This window comes from Haemaphysalis longicornis, unplaced genomic scaffold (genome assembly GCF_048455015.1).
Source record: "Haemaphysalis longicornis isolate Haplotype H1 unplaced genomic scaffold, Haemaphysalis longicornis Haplotype H1 scaffold_12, whole genome shotgun sequence".
Lineage (NCBI taxonomy): Eukaryota > Metazoa > Arthropoda > Arachnida > Ixodida > Ixodidae > Haemaphysalis > Haemaphysalis longicornis.
Window position 1 is genome coordinate 60379092 of NW_027526225.1, and position 19290 is coordinate 60398381.

At 45.9% G+C, this 19290-nt stretch overlaps 1 protein-coding gene and 1 non-coding gene across 2 annotated transcripts in view; one reads left to right on the plus strand and one right to left on the minus strand.

Annotated features, from left to right (window-relative positions):
• Positions 1-15731, minus strand: part of LOC144162722 (uncharacterized) — a 36299-nt gene extending 20568 nt beyond the window's left edge. The window contains exons 1-6 of the mRNA XM_077693365.1: positions 15577-15731; positions 13783-13842; positions 10065-10160; positions 5174-5218; positions 4151-4246; positions 23-398 (exon numbers count right to left, since the gene is read on the minus strand). Of these exons, the coding sequence (XP_077549491.1) occupies positions 23-398; positions 4151-4246; positions 5174-5218; positions 10065-10160; positions 13783-13842; positions 15577-15589 (686 nt within the window). The 5' untranslated portion in view covers positions 15590-15731. The remainder of the gene's footprint in view (positions 1-22; positions 399-4150; positions 4247-5173; positions 5219-10064; positions 10161-13782; positions 13843-15576) is intronic.
• Positions 15732-18729: 2998 nt separating this feature from the next.
• Trnac-gca (transfer RNA cysteine (anticodon GCA)) lies at positions 18730-18801 on the plus strand. Its single transcript has one exon. It is a non-coding gene; the product is annotated as a tRNA-Cys (tRNA).
• The last annotated feature ends 489 nt before the right edge of the window (positions 18802-19290 follow it).

The following is a 19290-nucleotide window of genomic DNA, read 5'->3' on the forward strand; positions in this document are numbered from 1 at the left end:
ACTACCATGCTGTTTTACTCACGCGTCATCCGCAGCAGAGCTGAGAAAGGCGCTTCCGCCACCAAGCCCCGCCGTCGTATGCTCCGACGACGACGTGCCGTTCCTCAAGTCGACCAGAGCCGATCCGAAGCCGCTGGTGCCCTCGGCGCCGCCACCGCTGCTGCTGTTGTTCCGCCCGCTGCTCGAAGCCGTGGCACTGCCGCTGTTGTCGTCCTCCACAACGGACTCTGCGCTGGCGCGACCCGTCGTCCGGCCTCCGCCGCCGTTTGTGACTGGGCTGCCGCTCGACTCGCAGGTGGAGGAAACCTCTCGCGGGTCTTTCGACGACTGCTGCTGCTGCGGGTCTTTGGTGGTTGCTGTTGCTGAGGCGCCCTCCTTCGACTCCGACGACCCTGCATCTGCGAGCCAATAACCGCTCACGTTGGCCGTGCGGCAGTTGAAACCGAAAGTTCAAACTTGAGGTTCGAGTTTTACGCGCCGAAGCTACAGCAGGACTGAGAGGTTTGGGGAAAGCCACGCACTACGAAATAATTTTGAAAATCCCGGGGGATAATCTCAAACAGCCCGCCAGGGGACTGTTGGGAGAACGCTGAAGCAAAAAAAAAGTCAAACGTTTGCCAGTGGCTGCATTAGTGTAGTTCAACTCCCAGTGTACATTAGTGTAGTTCAACTCACACAATCCCTCATTTCGTTATTTAAGAAAAATACAGAGCGTTAGTTCACCGGTAAAGGTGGCAAGAAGAGAGGCTGGCTGAGTACTCTTTCTTTTTCATCTTTAGAGAAACAACAACAAAAAAGTGCGATCATGCCCTGATAGTACACCACCGTTGCAACTGAGGGATAGCTGAAGGAGGCCTGAAATGTCTAGGACTGCGCTCTTCTGGGTTTGACGTAGGCCTGCTTTGTGTTTACACGATGTTATCGACGCATTTCGTGCACCTCACCCAAGAAACTGAATGCGTTGCGCTGGGAAATAGGAAGCTGTACCACTTTTGAACAACTTTGAATGTGTGAAGCAAATCCAGTTTTCTAGTCCCCAATGGTTTATAAGGTCTGTTTCCACCATCACTGCTATCAGGCCACAACACAGCTAAGATTGCCCACTCCCGTCTATAGTAGTGGGGATCTGGGGACCTCCCTATCTATCAAAGTACGACTTCTCCGTCAATAATAGTGGGGATCTGGGGACCTCCCCGTCTATCAAAGCACGACTTCTCCATCAATAAAACTGCCGTAATCTGGAGCAGTTGAGTTCCAAGGGTGCTTTCCCGTGCATTGACACTACCTCAATATGCTGTAGTGGCAGACAATGAGCAACTTCCCCCATTTCCTCGCAGTCCTCTTTAAAGGGACCCTGCAACACTGCCGATAAAAGACTTTGCTCTTTCCTTCATGCCTCAAAGCACTGTCTAAGCTAAAGTTACCGCCAGTACAGAGTGGTACTGCGCGATTTGCTCATTGCAGCAGATGCATATTCCAGTTTCTGCTTTGTCTTTGTCACAATTTTCTTTAAAGAGTCTGTTGAATACTTTCATTGCAAAAACGGAAAGGAAGCCAGCCAATAGGAGCAATATAGCTCGCGTGCCACCACTCAAATGCACAAGCAATGCCAAAACCGGTAAAGAGAAAAATCTGTTGAGCAAGTTATTTTAACTTATCTGACAGGCATAGAGCAGCAATACTTGGCTGAGGTACTTCGTGAACCCCTATTCGAAGTTCTGGGGCGGTACTCTGGAGTTTGTCTGTTTTGAAAACGTCTGTTTTGCATACCGTATTTTCCGGTGTATAGGTCGCGGTTTTTTTCTGAAATTTTCGTTGGTGCGTCTTATCCACCGGTGCGACTTATGTATGGAAGAATTCCGGTTCGCGGCGGCCACGCGTGGGCAGCGCCCGTTAGGAGACACAGCTGTATGGTCAAAATGAATCCGAAGCCCACCGCTACCGTTGTGTTTCTCATAGCCCATATGTTGCTTCAGGACATTAAATCAAATAATTACAGTTTATTCCAGTCTAAAACAATGATAATGGCTTGCGACAACCGCGCGCCACTTTCTGCCATGCGCAGTAACTACAGTTCAGAATAAATTCAAAGTAATATCAAACTCGGTAGCAAAAATAAAATGCAGCTTATAAATTATCACAGAGAGTTACTCTGAAGGAGGTAAACGTGCTGCTAATTTCTAAAATGACAGCTTGCTGATAAGTTTCGATTTTCAGGCCGCTTCCGGTCGCGTCACTTCCGTCCGCCATGACACCTTTATTGCGCTGATTTACGACAGCACGCAAGAGACGCGCGATGTTTGGAGAGGTGGCCAAATGGGTCTCCGACTCTTGGAACTCCTTTTCTACAAAAGCAGTTGTAGCCGGGTTCATAAAGGCCGGAATGATCCGTTCCGCGAGTGGTGACGATGTTGGCGAAGAAGATATCAGTGAGTCGGAGGGTGATAGCGATGTGCTGGCGGAACTCCCACTTGAAGTTGCTGAATTGTTTGTTAGCGAGTCTGAGGAAGAAGACTTCGATAGTTTTGCCTAACGCCGTTTGTAAGTACATGCCATCTTTGTGTATCAATAAACCATTTTTGAGAACTTTCTGTCAAGACTTCGGACGGGAGATGCACGTGTCTACCCCTCCTCAGCGTGCGATGCGTTGATAGGCGGCGGCCGCCGCAACCATGTACTTTCGCCGCTCTTTCTAACGATCTGATTCACTGTGAGTTTACCTAATTAAAAAGTGCGTCTTTGTACACCGGTGCGTCTTATACACCGGTGCGACTTATATACGTTTTTTTCCGGAAAAACTGTCATTTTGAGGGGGGTGCGACTTATACAAAGGTGCGACTTATAGACCGGAAAATACGGTACGTTTCATCGTAACGTATTTCCAGTTGTATGTGGCTTTGGATTGACTTTTGCTCAACTGTTTTCGCAAACACATTTTAAACAACTAAAGCTATTTTAAACAACCGTTCATGAGTTTATTTGAACGTCTTTGGAAAATGTAAACAAATTTTTTTATGATGCAGTTGAAAAATTTCGCTACAAAGCGACGAATGTCGAAAGATGGCAGCTAGTCAGCTGTTTCCTGTGGCAGTAAAGCTTAAACAACAGTACGACTGCTCAGTTTTTTAGCGCTTGGACCACAATTTTTATGTGCGTGCCAATGACTGCGTATCAAGATAATAACCTGTTACGCAGGTTGGCATCGCCGCACTTGCAGCATGCTGAAGCGAGTTTTTCCAAGAGCCTCGAACGTTTCATTATGGTGTTGGGATTTCTGTGGTACTCTTCGAGTGAAAAAAAAAAATGTGAATGGTTGAGATTTTCGTTTGTTAGCTACGTTTCTGCTTCGCGTCAAGTCTACAAATGCTAAGCTGGTACGTGCATTCGTAAAGTACCAATAAAAGTCCATAAATTCCATGTCGGGTGCTTGTGAAATTTCGGTCGTCTGCTCGGCGGCTATCAAGCTCGCAGACGATCGTTTATTTCACTATGTGATGGCGACGGTGTAGATGCCGCGGCTTCATGAAGGGCTGCGACAGCGATATTTCTTTGTTACCAATCACTGACTAAAAGCCACCAGTAGCGAAGAAACAACGGGCGCATGTCACTTCATCCTCAACACAACCCGTACAGTGCCACCGGCCACATTAGTCTCGAAACTCATCGCACGGCCACTGCTTTTCTCTTCAAGAGGCAGAATGTTTCAGCAGGCATTTCGAACAGGTCAACATTACTTATTGACCTCCTGTTCCGCCAGCAAGCCAACAGCAAGGCGACGAAAGATCGTCTGCCCCAAATCGTCTGCTCCGAGAAGCCGCGGCCCAACGCACTAGCTCCGCCGTGCTTGAGTTGCGTCACATCCGGGTATTCACTTTTAGCCACGCTCAAACCGGACACTTTTGAAGCGGACACAAAACGGACAAAACTTCAGAATACTGCCCCTGGATGTGCACGTTGGGTACATTCTGAAAGCATTTCAGGTGTACAAAAAAGTTGAAAAGTTGCGGGTCCCTTTAACCGTTGCACTTTACAAGTATGCCGAGCCGAACCAGTTTCAGTTTTTAACCCGGCCCGAAAGAAAGGGTGGCACTCCTCCTGTCCCATCTTTTGTGCCTTGTATAAATGTCGACAGGAGCAAGCCATCACTTACCGGACGACGCCTGCTTGAGCTTCTCAGCCTGGAAAGCCAGGGCGGAGGGCCGAAGGACTATCCGGCTTCCTGATGACGATACTGCGCAGGCATTGTCTGCAAGTGGAGGCAGTAAACGGCACCTCTCAGGCTATAAAATTCACTTTGCGTGCAGGCAGAGTAGTATTCTAAACAAATCCTAAAAAGAAAAAAAAAAATCCCGGGCCATCTCCACTAATGTGAAACCTTGGGAGGGGCGAAGCATGCAGTGCGTAAGTGTATTCTTGGCATCTTGGCGTTTTTGCCAACAGAGATGAAACCGTTGGGGGTAGAGGTATACAGCTTTGCTGTACAAGTCCCTTGTCTTTGAAGCACGAAGCGTTCCAGCGTGAGGCGTGAATGAGCGTCCCGATATTTTTTTAGTATGCGTTGCGAAGCGCTCCAGTGTGAGGCATAAACGAGTGTCCTGGGGCGGTATTCTCGTAATTGTCCCTTTTGAAAACGTCCCTTTTGCACCCCTTCCTCGTGACGTACTTCCGGTTATGCAGTGGGCGTTGGCAGTAGGTTTGTTGCGCTTGTGTTACGTCACTTCCGGTTGTTTGCTTTTAGCAAATCAGGGCTCGCCAAAAGGGACACTTTTGAAAGGGACGCAAAAGGGACAAAACTCAAGAATACCGCCCCTGGTGTTTCTTAGTACGCGTTACATTCTAGAGCAAGGCATAAACAAATGTCCCAGTGTTTTAGTATCGTGACTACAAGGGACGCCAGTTACGACAACTTGCCCAACATGCCAACAGCCCTAGCCCCTAAGGGACTCTGCCCCTAATAAGCAATGCCCTATGGGTCAGGCTACACCCCTTGTGTATGCGAGTCAAAAAGAACATAAAAAGGCACAAAGTTAAAGTTTAATCGCAACGCAGAAGACTAATTCATTGTACTTGCAAACTCCCCTTTTTTACATGTGCGACTTTACAACCAGTTCCTTTGTGATTTTCTTTAGAAACAAAATAACTCAAGAAGGGTTTTGCAGCAGCATCCACTCACCTGCACCAAGGACTAAAGTGGGTGGTGCAACGATGGGCTTGGTTTCTGAACAAGACGGAAAGGAGAGAGAGGGAGACAAGACTTAGATAACGCAACTTCCAAGATAAAATGTGAGATTCCAAAGCGTTAACACTCCTCTTTGCTTTACGCTAACCTGACCAGCTTATTCAGGAGCAGAATCACAGTCGCACTTGTGGTGTGTATGTAGTCCTGGCCATGTAATCCCGCACGAAGTGCACACCAAACGAATGCCTTTCCAGTGCTGCTCCTCTTCCACAGGTCAATTTCTAACAAGTACCCTAGCAATACTTTTCGCACTTCCGGAAATTAAGAAAAAGAGGGGAGACTGCCACGGCATGAAGCGTTAGCCACAAATCGTCCAACCCACAAGAAATTGCGGCCGCATTTTCTTTGCCATCCCTCACAACTGCAGCAGCATTAGCTTCTTCAATGCAGTAGTTGACTAAGTCCATAGACCAGCTTTATGAAAATGACGCAATCACACCACCATCCCTCTCCTATCAAATGCTTCCTTCCCGACAGGGTGCCACACTAACAGCTACGCAAAGCCAGAAACATTCTTTTACCCCTGCTTCGCCTCATCCCACGTGTTTATTAAATAAATTGGGCTAATTTTCGTCAGAGATAAAAAAACTGCTCGCGGCACTAAAGTCGGCTCGTGTGCTTTCACGGCAAAAGCCTGACAAAACTTGTCAACGACTTTTTTACTACTAATACCCGTGCCACACATACACGAAAACATGACATGTACTTTAAGATGATGAATGACATTTTTTGTGTGGGCCGTGCTAGACGCCAAAACGCAAAGGCACTAAATGTGTTAGGCCTGATGGTGATAGTGACCAAAAAGAGAAATGCGCTAATATTTTGGAAGTGCTTAACATGGAGAAAAACGTCTTAGAAGGGTTAAAAATGTTTTTTGCGAAAGAAAACGTTTTGAGAAATAGTGTTTTCTAAAAAATGGTGTGAGCCGCTTCTAAAAGGGGCTTCAGGAGGTGCCGTCGCCTGCCAGCGATAGCCAAATCTGAAAAATTCAAGACGAGCAACATTACGCTCTGCCGTTTGCCGCTCTTTTAGTGAATTTTGCCTTCATCAGAACTTCGCCACCACGAGGGCACAAAAAATTGTCTTATTTTGAAGTTTAGCTACGTTTCCGAGTCAACACACTCTGGTGCTGAGAGTTTCGTTGGCTTCATTTGGTAATCATCGCGTTCGAGACTAGGCAGATTTAAGGCATTCGTGAAGATGAATGAGTTGTGCGGAACTCCTCAAACCAAAAATGACTAACGGCTCATTAGATTTTTGCGTGTAGCAGCGAATTAATGGCATTAAAACTTAAGGCGTTAATGCCATTTTTCGTGTACGTGTGGCACAGGTATAAATCGTGTTTGCCTCTCTTTCTTAGCTTTCGTTTATTCAAATTTCGGCACAAATAAACTTCCACAGGCAAACTGGTGCCACCTCACACCACCACTTTCCCAGAATCAGTTCTCCTCACGTGCGATCACCTGTCACGTGATACATCAGCGCTGCACGCACTAGGCTCACTTCTGCTGCACTGGCGACGTGCTCTACCAACTCAACAGGGTTCAATTCGCATAAAAACTCAAATGCATTTTTTCTTGACACTTTTTACCCGTGCCACACGTACACGGAAAATGACATTAAGTGCTTACTGCTTTAAGTTTTAATGCCATTAATTCTTTGCTACACGCAAAAATCTAATGCCATTCGCTCTAATGTCATTTTTGGTTTGAGGAGTTTCGCACAACTCATTCGCCTTCACGAATGCCTTAAATCTGCCTATTCTCGAACGCGATGAGCACCAAATGAAACGAAACTCTCAGCACCGGAGTGTTGACGCCAAAACGTAGCCGAACTTCGAAATGAGACGATGTTTTGTGCAATCTTGGTGACGAAGTTTTGAAGAAGACGAAGTTCACTAAAAGCAGTGGCAAACGGCAGAACGTGATGTTACTCGTCGTTTTGAATTCTTCCGATTTGGCTACCACTGGCAGGCGACGGCAGCTGCTGAAGTCACTTTCAGAAACGGCTCACACCAATTTTCAAAAAACACTATTTCTCAAAACGTTTTCTTTCACGAAAAAACATTTTTAACGATTGCAAGAGGTTTTTCTCCACGTTAACAACTTCTAAAATACGAGTGCATTTCTCTTTTTGGTCACTATCACCATCATGCCTAACACATTATATGGCTTTGCGTTTTTGCGTGTAGCACGGCCAGCTCAATTAATGTCATTCGGAATCTTAAGGCCTTAAACACTTAATGTCATTTTTCGTGCACGTGTGGCACGGGTATTAGAGCAGCAGCCATCTCCCGTGCAGGAACACAAAATTGTCGGTTTTCAGCATGATGGGACTCTTAGAGGGGCCATCAAGATGAAATCACAGCTTTGTTCTATTTAAAAGAAGCAGCCTTCGGTAGCCTCTCCATTCCAGCCATGAAAGGCGTTCCGTTAACCTAAAAGGCGCAAGAATTAATGAAGAGCTTTCAAATTTCACACTACAGTGGCGTAAAATGGGCCGGCACCAAAAACATAGTTATCAGTCATGTTTCTTGGTGAGGGCTTGCTTCGGTCAGTGGCCACCAGTCGCACAAACAAGATTCTGTGGCGTCATAGAGAAATCGCCAGAGTGATTCGTATGTTTTCTTTTAAATGTAGCAATTACAGTCCAACAACACACACAACCTCAAACTCGAGCCACTGCGTTTGCGGTGCTTTCCAGGGCGAAACCCTCGTAACGTTCTGTGACGTCCGCAGGCCCGTATAGAAGTGTTCATGGCCAGTGCCAATTTTATGTGCAGTTGCTCACGCCCAGCAAGAACTTGAATCAGCCAAAGCTCGCTGCCTTTTTTGCACCTGAATAAAGCTTTGCTTCACTGAATACACTGTGCTTTGATTCCCCACAGCTGTTGAGCAATTAAAGCTCAAATGCTCTAGCTTTTCTCAAGTTGTCGCTTATATCAAAACACTGCTTATAACAAAATATTTGGCCGTCCCGCTGATTTCGTTATATCGAGGGATTACTGTATATTGGATGTAACAATTAACAGCCGTGGCACCGTCAACCTTGCTGTATGCTATATGGTAACATAAACCGCTTATTACAATGGTCGTTTTCCTTATAATTGGTTATAACGATTGAGAATGACGGTATGCGCCTACGTAAAATATAGTATTTGGAGGTCTGTGAGAGATCATGGGTGCATTGTGGGTGACCAAGCATGACCTTTTAAGCATTAATTAAGTTGTGGCATTTCCTATCTTCCTAACACTCGGCAAAAGTTGGTGCCTTTTTGCTATCCCTGAAGGAAGAGACCTCCTGACTGCCCCTCTTATCTCCTGCCGTCAGCTGAACCAGGAGATAAGAAAGGCAGGGGCCACCTCTTCAACCCCGTCTGTACTAAACCAGATCTGCGTCGCAGAAAACGGGATCCTCTAGGCTACTGTTGATTACTTATATTAAATAACAGAGAAAACAATGCCAGTTTAGTTTATGCAACGCACCGATTGTTAAAAAAGCGAGGAAACAAAGTCAAGGGTTTGATACAGAGACCTCCTCCTATGTGAAAGATGGTGGTTCATATGTGAAAGACGGTGGTCTCTCCTAGGGGCACCGTGGAGTCAGTTGGCCCACGCATGGGTGGTTGGCCGTGCAGTTACCTTTCTGTTTTGTAAATATCGGGTGAAAAACCACCAAATGCACACAAAAGTGACTTTTTCTGCACAACCCTGTTTTTACAATTGCTGGTTATAATGACGACTTTTTTTGTGGCATTTCAAGGTTATTATAAGTGCGTTATACCCCTGTCAAACGGCAGATCTAATGACATTTAGAGCAACTGTCATTCGCTCTAAATGTCATTAATTCGGTGCTACACGAGAATACCGAATGGCATTTGAGGTGAATGGCATTTAGTGGCTAATTAGTGGCTAACTGAGGTTCAGGAGCTCATTCAGCAGCGAAATGAGTAGCCTTGAAAGCACCTGCATGTTACTAGAAAAAAAAGTTCAGTAACAAACCAAAGAATACTGTTCCTAAAAACTGTTAGCACGCTTATATTTTACCCCCCCCCCCCCCCTGTTGTTTTTCAAATAAATAAAGGCAAACAAGTACAAACAAAAAAGAAAATCTCATCCCCCATGCGCGTGCTACCCTAAACGGATTTTCTGCGGACTTTTCTCGGCTTATGATGTCTACAGATGTCACCTAAACCGGTGATTGTCTTATTTTTAGTTTTAAAAAATAATCATTTGTTACATTTGAAAAAGATCGTATGTATGAAAACATTGGAAATGCACTTGAAATACAATTTTGCGGTTTAGCGAGCTCGCTAATCGTCACCGCTATCACTCCCAAATTACATTTGTTTCGCCGCGTAGACTCGCACAACCAAACCAAATTTCACTAGCTAATGTCATTCACTTTGAATGAAATTAGATTTGCCATGTGGCAGGGGTATTAGACTGTAACTGTCTGAAGTATTGATTGATTGTAGGGTTGATGCAGGCAATGAGGCGTGCCGTAGTGGAGGGCTCTGAATATAATTTTGACCACCTGGGGATCTTTAACGTGCGCCGAAATCTCGTACACACGGGCGTTTTTGCTTTTCACCTCCACCTGAAAAGCGGCCGCAGCGGCTGGGAATCGAACCCGCGACCTTGTGCTCAGCAGCACAACGCCTCAGCCACTGAGCCACCGCAACAGGTACTGTCTGAAGCATGCGATAAAATTGACATCACTGTTATCAAGGCAAAGCCATCGTTCTAATGAGCCAAACTTGCATTTTGTCCTCGAGAAAGAAAAGGAGAGCGAAGAAATAGAGCGGAAGCGCTCGGCCATTCACCTTTGTTCTCCGTGCTGTCGGCCACGCTCCTCGTAGGCGTGGTGGTCTTGATGGCAAAGGGATTCTGTTGGATCCTGGACAGCCCCAGCATTCCAGCTGTGGGTAATGGGGGGGGGGGGGAGGTTGTTTGCAAACACAGAGTGGAGAGGAAGGCCAGCACGGCAAAAAGAAGACAGGTTTTCGTTTTTCTTTTTCTCTTTTTTTTTTTCGAGGCAGAAAATTTAGAAGGTAGCGTCTATTATCCTGGCAATATGAGAATTACCATCAGAAATTTCTCACGACAGTCACCTCTTATTGGATAAGCATGCTACCCGGAGATTCTATGGAATACTCCCTAAAAAGCCGTGTTTGCAGCTGCCCCTGTAGCACTGTCACTTTAAACCAGAAGGCTCAGGTTTGAGTCCGGCATTGCGATGTTTTTTTCTTTTTTAGCTTTCAGAATTTTTTGGTCATCGTGATTTTGTTAATACTTTTCTTACTCTGGTTTTTACTATATCAAGAGATCGACGCATAGGACTCCTAGAATGAGTTGAATTTTGTACAATATTGGTTGTGTTCTCTGTCATTGGGCTGGGTTTAGATTAGGTTTGTTGCAGTTGGGCTGGATTTGGGTAGGTTATGATGCGTTTGGTTAGGTCACACTAGGTTCGGTGAGGTTATGTTGTGTTAGGTTACGTTGGGACGCCATATTATTCAGCAAATTTTAGGCCAGCCAGCTTTTATGGAAACTGCCGTGAGAACTTCCCGGAGGTAATTCTCACGGCTGCCGTGAGATTAGACGTAGCCAATTTAGAAAGCTAGTTGGTACATACCACAACTCTGGGGTACTACACTGAGGGTACTAAGCTGAGTACTACACCAAAAACAAATAAATTTTAACGGTAAAATGCACCCACACGTATGATGTTCATTTTTCTTTTTAAATCTTCCAGATAGGTGATACTGAGTGCTCGAGTTCCGATCCAGCAGCATAGCAGCATTAAAGCTACAAATGCAAGTGCAGTAAGCTGTGTTAAGTCTAGACAGCACTGAGACAAAACTTGATTAATCTATAAGCTATCTATTGAGTTGGCTGCTATATTCAAACCGCAAATGGTAATGTATTTACGCCTTGGTTCTGTTGAATATTAACTGAAACAGCGACCGTTATCAAAACACTCGAGTCAATACTCCCAGAGCCTTTAAGATTTACATTTTTATCCTTAACCCTTTGAGGGTTTTTCCGTACGTGTACTGCGGCGGTTTTCCGTCCCGCAAGGTCTTTGCCGTACGGGTACGATTTCGAGCATCCGTTTGAAATTTCGCGCCATATTAACGATGCATGCTCCCTGGGAGGTGCTGCCACCTCCTGGGACTTGCAAGAAGTGTTTGAAATTTGATTGTGCTACCTTCTTGCGGTGAAAAACAGAACTCTCTGGCTTCGGCGCGTTATGGCGTCCGTACGTGTCAACGCGTTTCGTGGTTTCAGTTTCGCCACGTGATCGCATCGGAGGCGCGCGAAACTTGATCGGCGCTCGCTATCAGGGGTGGCGGAAGTTGATTTCGATCTATATTGGCGCTGCTCTTATCTTGTTTATTACCCACGCTCACTAGGTATTCTTGCCCTCCTTGCTTGGAACTGATGTAACCTACTAGGAGACTCCGTTGCGGGGCCGGCGGAAGTTGACTTCTATCTATATTGGCGCTGCTATTAGCTTGTTTATCACTGGCGCGCATGAGTTATTCTCGCTCTCCTCGTTTACTGAGTTGCCTTCGAGTTCTTCAGATGTACGGCAAAGCGGCAATACGGCCCAACGAACTGCCCATTCTGATGACACCGACCGCGATGACTCTTCTGACTCTGAGTTTGCTCCTTTCACCGAGTCTGAATCGGAAGACAGTCTTTTTTCGGAAGAAGAAGAAGACAGCTCATTTTTGGACACGCGCTTTATGCGTGCAGACTGCGATAAGGCACTGTGCGTAGACCCGCGTTTCAAGGAATACCACACTCTGAAATACTATTGAACATTTTTCAGTTCTAAGTGATGCTGACCCCAAAATACTGTTCCTGATAATTTTTTACCATTTATTCTAGACTTTAGACATTTTGTACATTCTAAATCCGCAATAAACTAATTTGACCACCAGGGAAAGTTTTTTTCAAAAAAATTCGACCCTCGAAGAGTTAAAATCCAGTGATCACAATCACACACAGTCGAACGTCGTTATAGCAAAGTAGTATCGGGGCAGCAAATCAGTTTGTTATGTCCAATATTCAATGTAACAGTAGAGGTAATAATTGGCTCTAACAAATCGGCATCTGACTCGCGAAAAAATCTTAGATACAATAACGCATTATTCTAGGCTTCGAACCCACTTTAAACAAGGTCATCCTTACCTGTCCCTTTGTGGCATTTCAAATAAAATGGGCCGGAAACATGGGAACGCGACATTACAACAGAAAAAAGTTTCTTTTATGTTTTACAAAACAGGCCTGCGCTCTTATTTCGGACCAGCCACATGCGCTGTTGCGCCGGACAACCGAAATTTTGGCAACTTTTTTAAACGATTAAAAAAAGAGCCATGTTGTCTTTTAACTCCTTATTTTGCTTTTTTATGCTAGCTTTGGAGTTTTGAGCCTCACGCGGACCAAGTACTTGTTCGTTGCAACAGATATTACGAGGCTCTGGCGGTTTCGGTTTCATAATAAAAACAATAGATGTCACTGAAATAAAGCGTGGCCAACCAAACTTCATATTTTGTTCACTGTAGCTGATAATGCACCGTATCAGTGTTCGTTATAACGAGGTCCAACTGTTCTAACATGCAACAAAAGAAAACAGTGGTCTTAGTAAGCCAAAAGAACTCTGTTGCAGACGTTTGCCAATCATCAAAAGCAATCACCAAAATTTAAGTGCTAACAGGTAGCCCGCCAGATGGAAGAAGCAATGCTGCATAAGCTGCTAATGTATTCACGTCATTGTTATTCCAACATCATTAGGCCTTTCCCGGATTGCCAAGTAAGTAAACAAAATAAATCAAGAAAGAGCCCTCAGCACCGAACAATCTAGAATTTGCAATGTACTGTTCCCTTCAAAAGAAATAATTCCAATAATGGTGATAACAGCACCCTCTCGGCCCCGACTGCTTGCCCTCAATTTCTGGCTGTTCTTTTTGGTCTAGTTTCCTTTCTCAACTTTGCTATACCGATTGCAAAATTTCGCCTATAAACAATAGTCCCTCAGACGCACTTAGCCAATAACTATAAAAAAAATTCAAATAGTCTAGGTTTTTTGGGGGGAGAAGCTACACTAAGAGTAACGGGTGCCTTAGCGTGGTCTACTGATTAATTCACACCACCTGAGGTTCTACAATGTGCACCAAAATTTCAAACATACGCCCGTTTTTGTTTCTACCGTCCATTACAACAGCCGCTGCGGTTGGCAACAGAACCCATGCCCGTGTATTCAGTGGCATCCCATTCAGCCAGTAGTTCCAACTAAGTTGCAGGCAAGCTTACCCACATTCTAACACTGTAACATCAATATTCCAACTGCGAAATATTCCCTAATGTAAGATATTCATTCAAGGTAAGACCTCCTCTGACTACTTTAGAGGGTAGCCAGATCAGTTGAATAAGCTGTTTGTACGAATTCAACTGCAGTTCTGCGATGTGGCACTCTATTATAATAATAACCCCCTTTCTAGAAGCTAGCTACTCTCGTAACCAGTGGCTCACCTCCAGACGACAGGCAGGAGCTTGAGACAAGTCCAGCTTCTCCATTTCCTGGACTGCCACCTGCAAGCCGCAAGACATCACCCAACAATATCCAATCCGAATCCTGTTGCAGTTGAGGCAGTTCACTAATGCTACTAATGGCGTATGCGCAGGATTTGCGAACACTCCGACTGCGACTCCACAATGTGTATCTTGTAACAGATACAATTTACATAGCTGAGCGTATGCTCGAAATTTGAAAGAATAGCTGGACAATAACAAAACTTCTTCACCTTTGACAGGTTATGCCCTGCACCAAAAGTGAAAGCCCGTCAACCTGACCACCTGCTCTTAGTGCACAATGGGCATTATGAAAACTTACTGTCCTTTCTGCTACTCTGTCTGTCATTATTTGGGCAGACGTATGAAAAGCTATTAGTGCAATTTCTGCCTAATTGTTCTCGTCTGTATTTTTTGCAACAAAGAGGAACGATTATTGATTTCACAGACTTTGCTGTATGTTGAGAAATATTCTGCCAGCATATTGTGCACTATGTTTAGAAAAGTGGTCTCGGAGCATTAATCACGAATTCTCGAGCGCTATGATGACTGCTCGTAACGAGACAAGCGTTACCAGTCCGACACAGGATTCGGCGAAACTAATAAACAAACAAAACTCTCTAATTGCTACTGCGTTAACGGCTTAGAAATACGCACTCATCTGCAAAGTCTACTTGGAACCCGACAAATATACACTCAGCGTTGCAACCGTAGTCGTTTGATTTGCGAACCACACACAACAAAAAACCGCGACCCTAAACAAACCCGAGAGACTGCCATCCGGTAGGCAACAGAATAGTTTAGACGGACTCCGCGCACTGTCCGTCGCCGGCACTTAATTGCTCCTCGCTATGAAACGGTACAAAAAAAAGCGCTTTCAGATTTCAAAGAGTCGTGTTTCAGGCGGCCAAGCCGTGCGACTGAGGAAGCGAGAGGGGGTGAAAATAATAATAATAAAAAAACACGCGGCGGCAAGTGCTGTCAACGCCAAGAGAAAATAGGCCACATAGCTGGCTGGTATCTGTAGCGGTGTCGTATCTGCCGCTACCGGTACACTGAGTCACGTTCGCTCGTCGTCACAATCATGACTTCGCTATGACGACGCAGGGTCGAAGAAAAGGCCACCGGGGGGAACACGCAACCCGAAGCGTCGTCATCAAACACCTTTCGACGCCGCCCGAGCGCGAACCACGGGACGGGTGGCTTCTCTCTTTTTTTTATTTTTTTTTTTTCGTCTTTTGAGTGCGCTAAACGAAATCAAGTCCCAGTTTCAAGCGCGCGTATCCGTCATTTCATGTTTGTAATGCCCGTACCACCGAGCAAGCTACTGCGTGCGACTAACCACACAAGCTTTTCCTTCACCCGCCAATGTGTACGAGGCGCCGCAGGCCGTGGAAACCGCCGAGACTATGAACTTGCGCAACGCTAACATTCGATCGTGTGTAAACAAATTTCAACTACTCGGCGTGCTACAGTTTTCACGCTTCGGCTGCGAGCGCCCAGCATAATCCGCAATCGGCACTGTTTATTGATACTGCTTCGCAAGACCCGTTTAGAAATGCAATGGCAAACATTTCCAAGCACTCCGCACACTGCCGTCTCAGCCCTGACGCCACGCTTGCCGCTTTGAAAAAAGCCAACGAAACTTAGTGGCGCCTGGGAGAAAGAGACGCTAATGGTAAGCTCCGAAAATGGCTCAGTCGAAAGCGACAGTAGCAATCCTTTCTTTTTGCTCCATATTCAGGGTGAGCTTACCTTTCTCCGCCATTTTGCGAGGCTCCCAGGGTGCTTTTTGTTTTGTTTGTAAACCGCTGCCGCTTGATGACGCTGCAGTTGGTTTTGCTGGAGTAATGATGCGAGTGTCTTGTTCCCCCAACAAAGGGTAGAGTTACCTCAGGGGATTTAAACTCAGCGGCTACAGATTTAAACTCAAGCGCGATGAAATTTTTCCAATTAGCCACTTGAATCAGGGAAGGTGACTAGCCTTTTCATGACGTTCTTAATCCTGGTGCGTGCGGCGTCGCATCATCAACAACTCTGATTTCCTACTCCCCCCCCCCCTCCCCCGCTTGTTTTCTTTCTTTAGTGCGCAAGCACCTGGCGGCCGCTACTGGGGTTTGGCCGTTTGGCGGCGGCGATGGCGTCTGAGTCGTAACCGAATGAGCGAAGGCATGAAGAAAACGGTGGAGGAAAATGTGGCGAAAGTGTGCAGTATGCTGAGCCCGCACGAGACGCTCGGTGAAGAGGAGGGCGGCACGCGCTGCTATGGCGCTATTTCTCTCACTGCCTCCCCCTCATACTTTCGGCAGGGGTTACTACTCCGTGCGTGGCTCATACGAACCACGTGGCATTTGCGCGGGAGGTTCAAACACGATTTGCAACGACATGGTCGCCGGTGGCGGAGACGTGCTGCGAGATAACAGCACGGTAGCGCGCGCCGCAGTGCGGTCGCTGATCACGCGATCACTTCCTGAGACGCAGAAGATATACGCCGTGACCGCGAAGACTGCAGCCCGCGCTTCCCACAAATTTCGCATTAGGAGTATAGTAATCGCTAGGGATTTCATTTTCATTTTTTTACACAGAACGCGGAATTCTGTTTAATAGCGCCATGACTATACCGGTTCGCTTCTGGCTTGTCTATGCCCCCCCCCCCCCCCCCTCCCCCAGAGACTTACACACTCCCTTAATTCAATTCCTGGGGAAACCTTTCTAGACGCTCACGATGACGTCTCCACCCCCACCCCACCCCTTTCTCCCCAGATGAATTTGAGTTCCATAGGGTGCCTTCTTGCCATGATTCAAGCTTCGGATTAATTTTTAGAAATGAAATAGATAAGAAGCTCCCAGCTAAAGGTGGGAAGGAGAGACAACTAAGAGCGGTTCTGAGTGCCTGCTTCTCTGATGAAATAGAGCAAAGCGTCTGATTTAAAACGATCTCTAAATCGATGCCATAGTTTCAGCTATGGCAGTTTTTTTTAAACCGGAGGCGGGGCCAAGTTTGCACTCGTTACGTGGCGGCTAGGGCGAGCGGCTGATCAATCCGGTCTTGCTGCTTTCCTCTTCTTGAAGCGTCCCTGGGGCAGCCGCGGCAGTGGTTGAGCCGCCCGTCTACAGAGATTTGTAGCGTACCCTTTGCGGGGTAGTTTACGTGTGATGACAGAAACACGAGTATGCGTACGTTTTCTCAAGGCAGTTCATCCAGCGAGAAGCAGACGACGAGTGCCGGAGGGCTTTACGGATGAGGAATGTGAGAACCGGAATAAGGTACCTTGCTGAAGACATTCGGCCTATGATCATGACCACTTTCCAGTAAGCAGAGATTAGGTCGGTAATAAAGAATGACGATAAAAGTTGTCCTACAATAATGCACAGCACGAATTTGTGTTGCTAGCTTTATCGGCTCCCAGCGCTCTTGCACGCCTGTAGTGCCTATGTCATTTTAGAGCGACACCATTAGTAATCTTCCTTCATGGGTTTCTCTGGAAATTCGGGGATCCTGCCGTGTTTTACTGTCTATAACTCGTTTGCGCACTACGTTTGATGCGCAGAAGAGGAAGGGAATGACGTAGGCATGCGACGGTTGACGTTAGGCCTAACGTCGCGCTGTAAGGTCAACGTCGTCAACCGGGCCTTCGCAGCTCGATGTACAGTGGCGTTGCTTGTCATGCGGCTCAACTTGAAGCCTAAACATAAAACGCTAGACCTAACGCCACACTTTGAGGTCTAACTGCGCAAGCAAGTACACATTCATCCAAGATGAACTATAAAGTTTCAATTTCCAGCTGGAATATGAAACCCGGAAATCTCGCTTGAAAATAAATTTCAAGCCGGGAGCTATGTATGGAAATTTCGCATTCCCAGCTGGAAATCTTGCAGTTTCCGGCTGCACTTATAGCTGGAAGAGGTTTCCGGTTCCATAAACCCGCTGTAAATGTAAAATTTCCAGCTGCATTTAGTTGGAAACATGGGGTTTCCTGCAACGTATCCCGCTAGAATTTTTCTGGGCTCCAGTGACATTCCCAGATGGGACGCACAGCGGCTATTTTTGAAAATCTAACTGCACTCCCAGCTCATTCTTAATGCATTTTCATTCTTACTGAAAATCTTTCTGCATTCTCGGGTGAAGCTAACAGCTACCGGCTCAAAAAAAAATAATAAAAAACCTCCTGTCTTATGCCCCCATGGCTTAACTTCTCTTCACGCGTTTCAGGGCAAAAAATAAGAACATTGTACTAAGGACTACTTCCGTCTGAAGATAATGAACACGCAAGCCCTTCCGCACATAAAAAATTGGGCAGAGCGAACTTTCCTACCTAAAGTAACAGCAAAATAATTTCTACAGAACAACGACCGTGCTAGCAGCGTTTTTATAGCCAACAAAACCAACGCGGGTGGAAAGTACACGAAAAGATTTTATTAGACTGATTTACTTGCATTAGGGCAACTTGAAAACAGGCAAACGTGCTGTTGGGCTAGTGGTGCACGGCAGAAACACACACAAAAAGCGCAGTTGTTTGTCTACCTTTCTGCGTGTGTGTAGTGGTCCAGTTTCAGCGCACTGTTTTGCATACAGTCTCTGATCTGTTCTTACAACAAGCAGTGTTCAAGACAGGTAATGAACGAATCCTACCTGCGCGGCCACGGGAAAAGTAAACTTCGACACTCGATGTGCGATAAACGCCTAATGAAACCGCACTTCAAGCATATATGCAGCTGAAAATCGCCTTCAAAGATTGCATAGTGCGGAGCGAAAGTCGAAAGTTTCAGGTGAACAATAGGGCGACATCGCAGTTTTCGTCTGGGCTTATATCCTTGCGGCAAGATAAACGCTCCAAAAGCCAGATCCAATTAGCATATTCTCCGTTGGCACTTTCGGGTTTCGCCGTTGCACTTTGCGGCGTCCCTGGGGGTATAGCTCAGTGGTAGAGCATTCGACTGCAGATCGAGAGGTCCCCGGTTCAAACCCGGGTGCCCCCTGGCATAGCTTTTTTTTTTTTTTAATATTGGCGACTTCAGTTTTTCGAACGCACTACTTGTGCCTAGGGGCACTAGGGGCTTCTAAGACTTAACACCCGCCTAAATGCAGCGCACTTTTAAAAGATGTAACTAATCGTTGCCTCGTTTCTTAGTGCGTAAGTAGCTATAACAAATTTTCTTAGGCTTGGCGTGTCTTGACTTGGCTTAGAAAATGACCTCGGCTGAACAATGTTGCCAGCGACACCGTTGCCGCGATAATTTTTTTTTCGTATGTAGAGCTTCGCGATTTTTAGGCGCGCGTAAAGAGAGAAGAAATTTTTTTTTAACCAGTACTACTAAGCTTGCTGATAAAGATTTTATGGTCGCTTTTTGAAGACTTTTTGTGTGAAACAGAAACTGCTTATTACATGTTTGCGCATTGTATCTTTCTTTGAAAACACACGCAAAAAACGAAGGAAGCTCACACTAATTCGTACGACTTGAAGATTG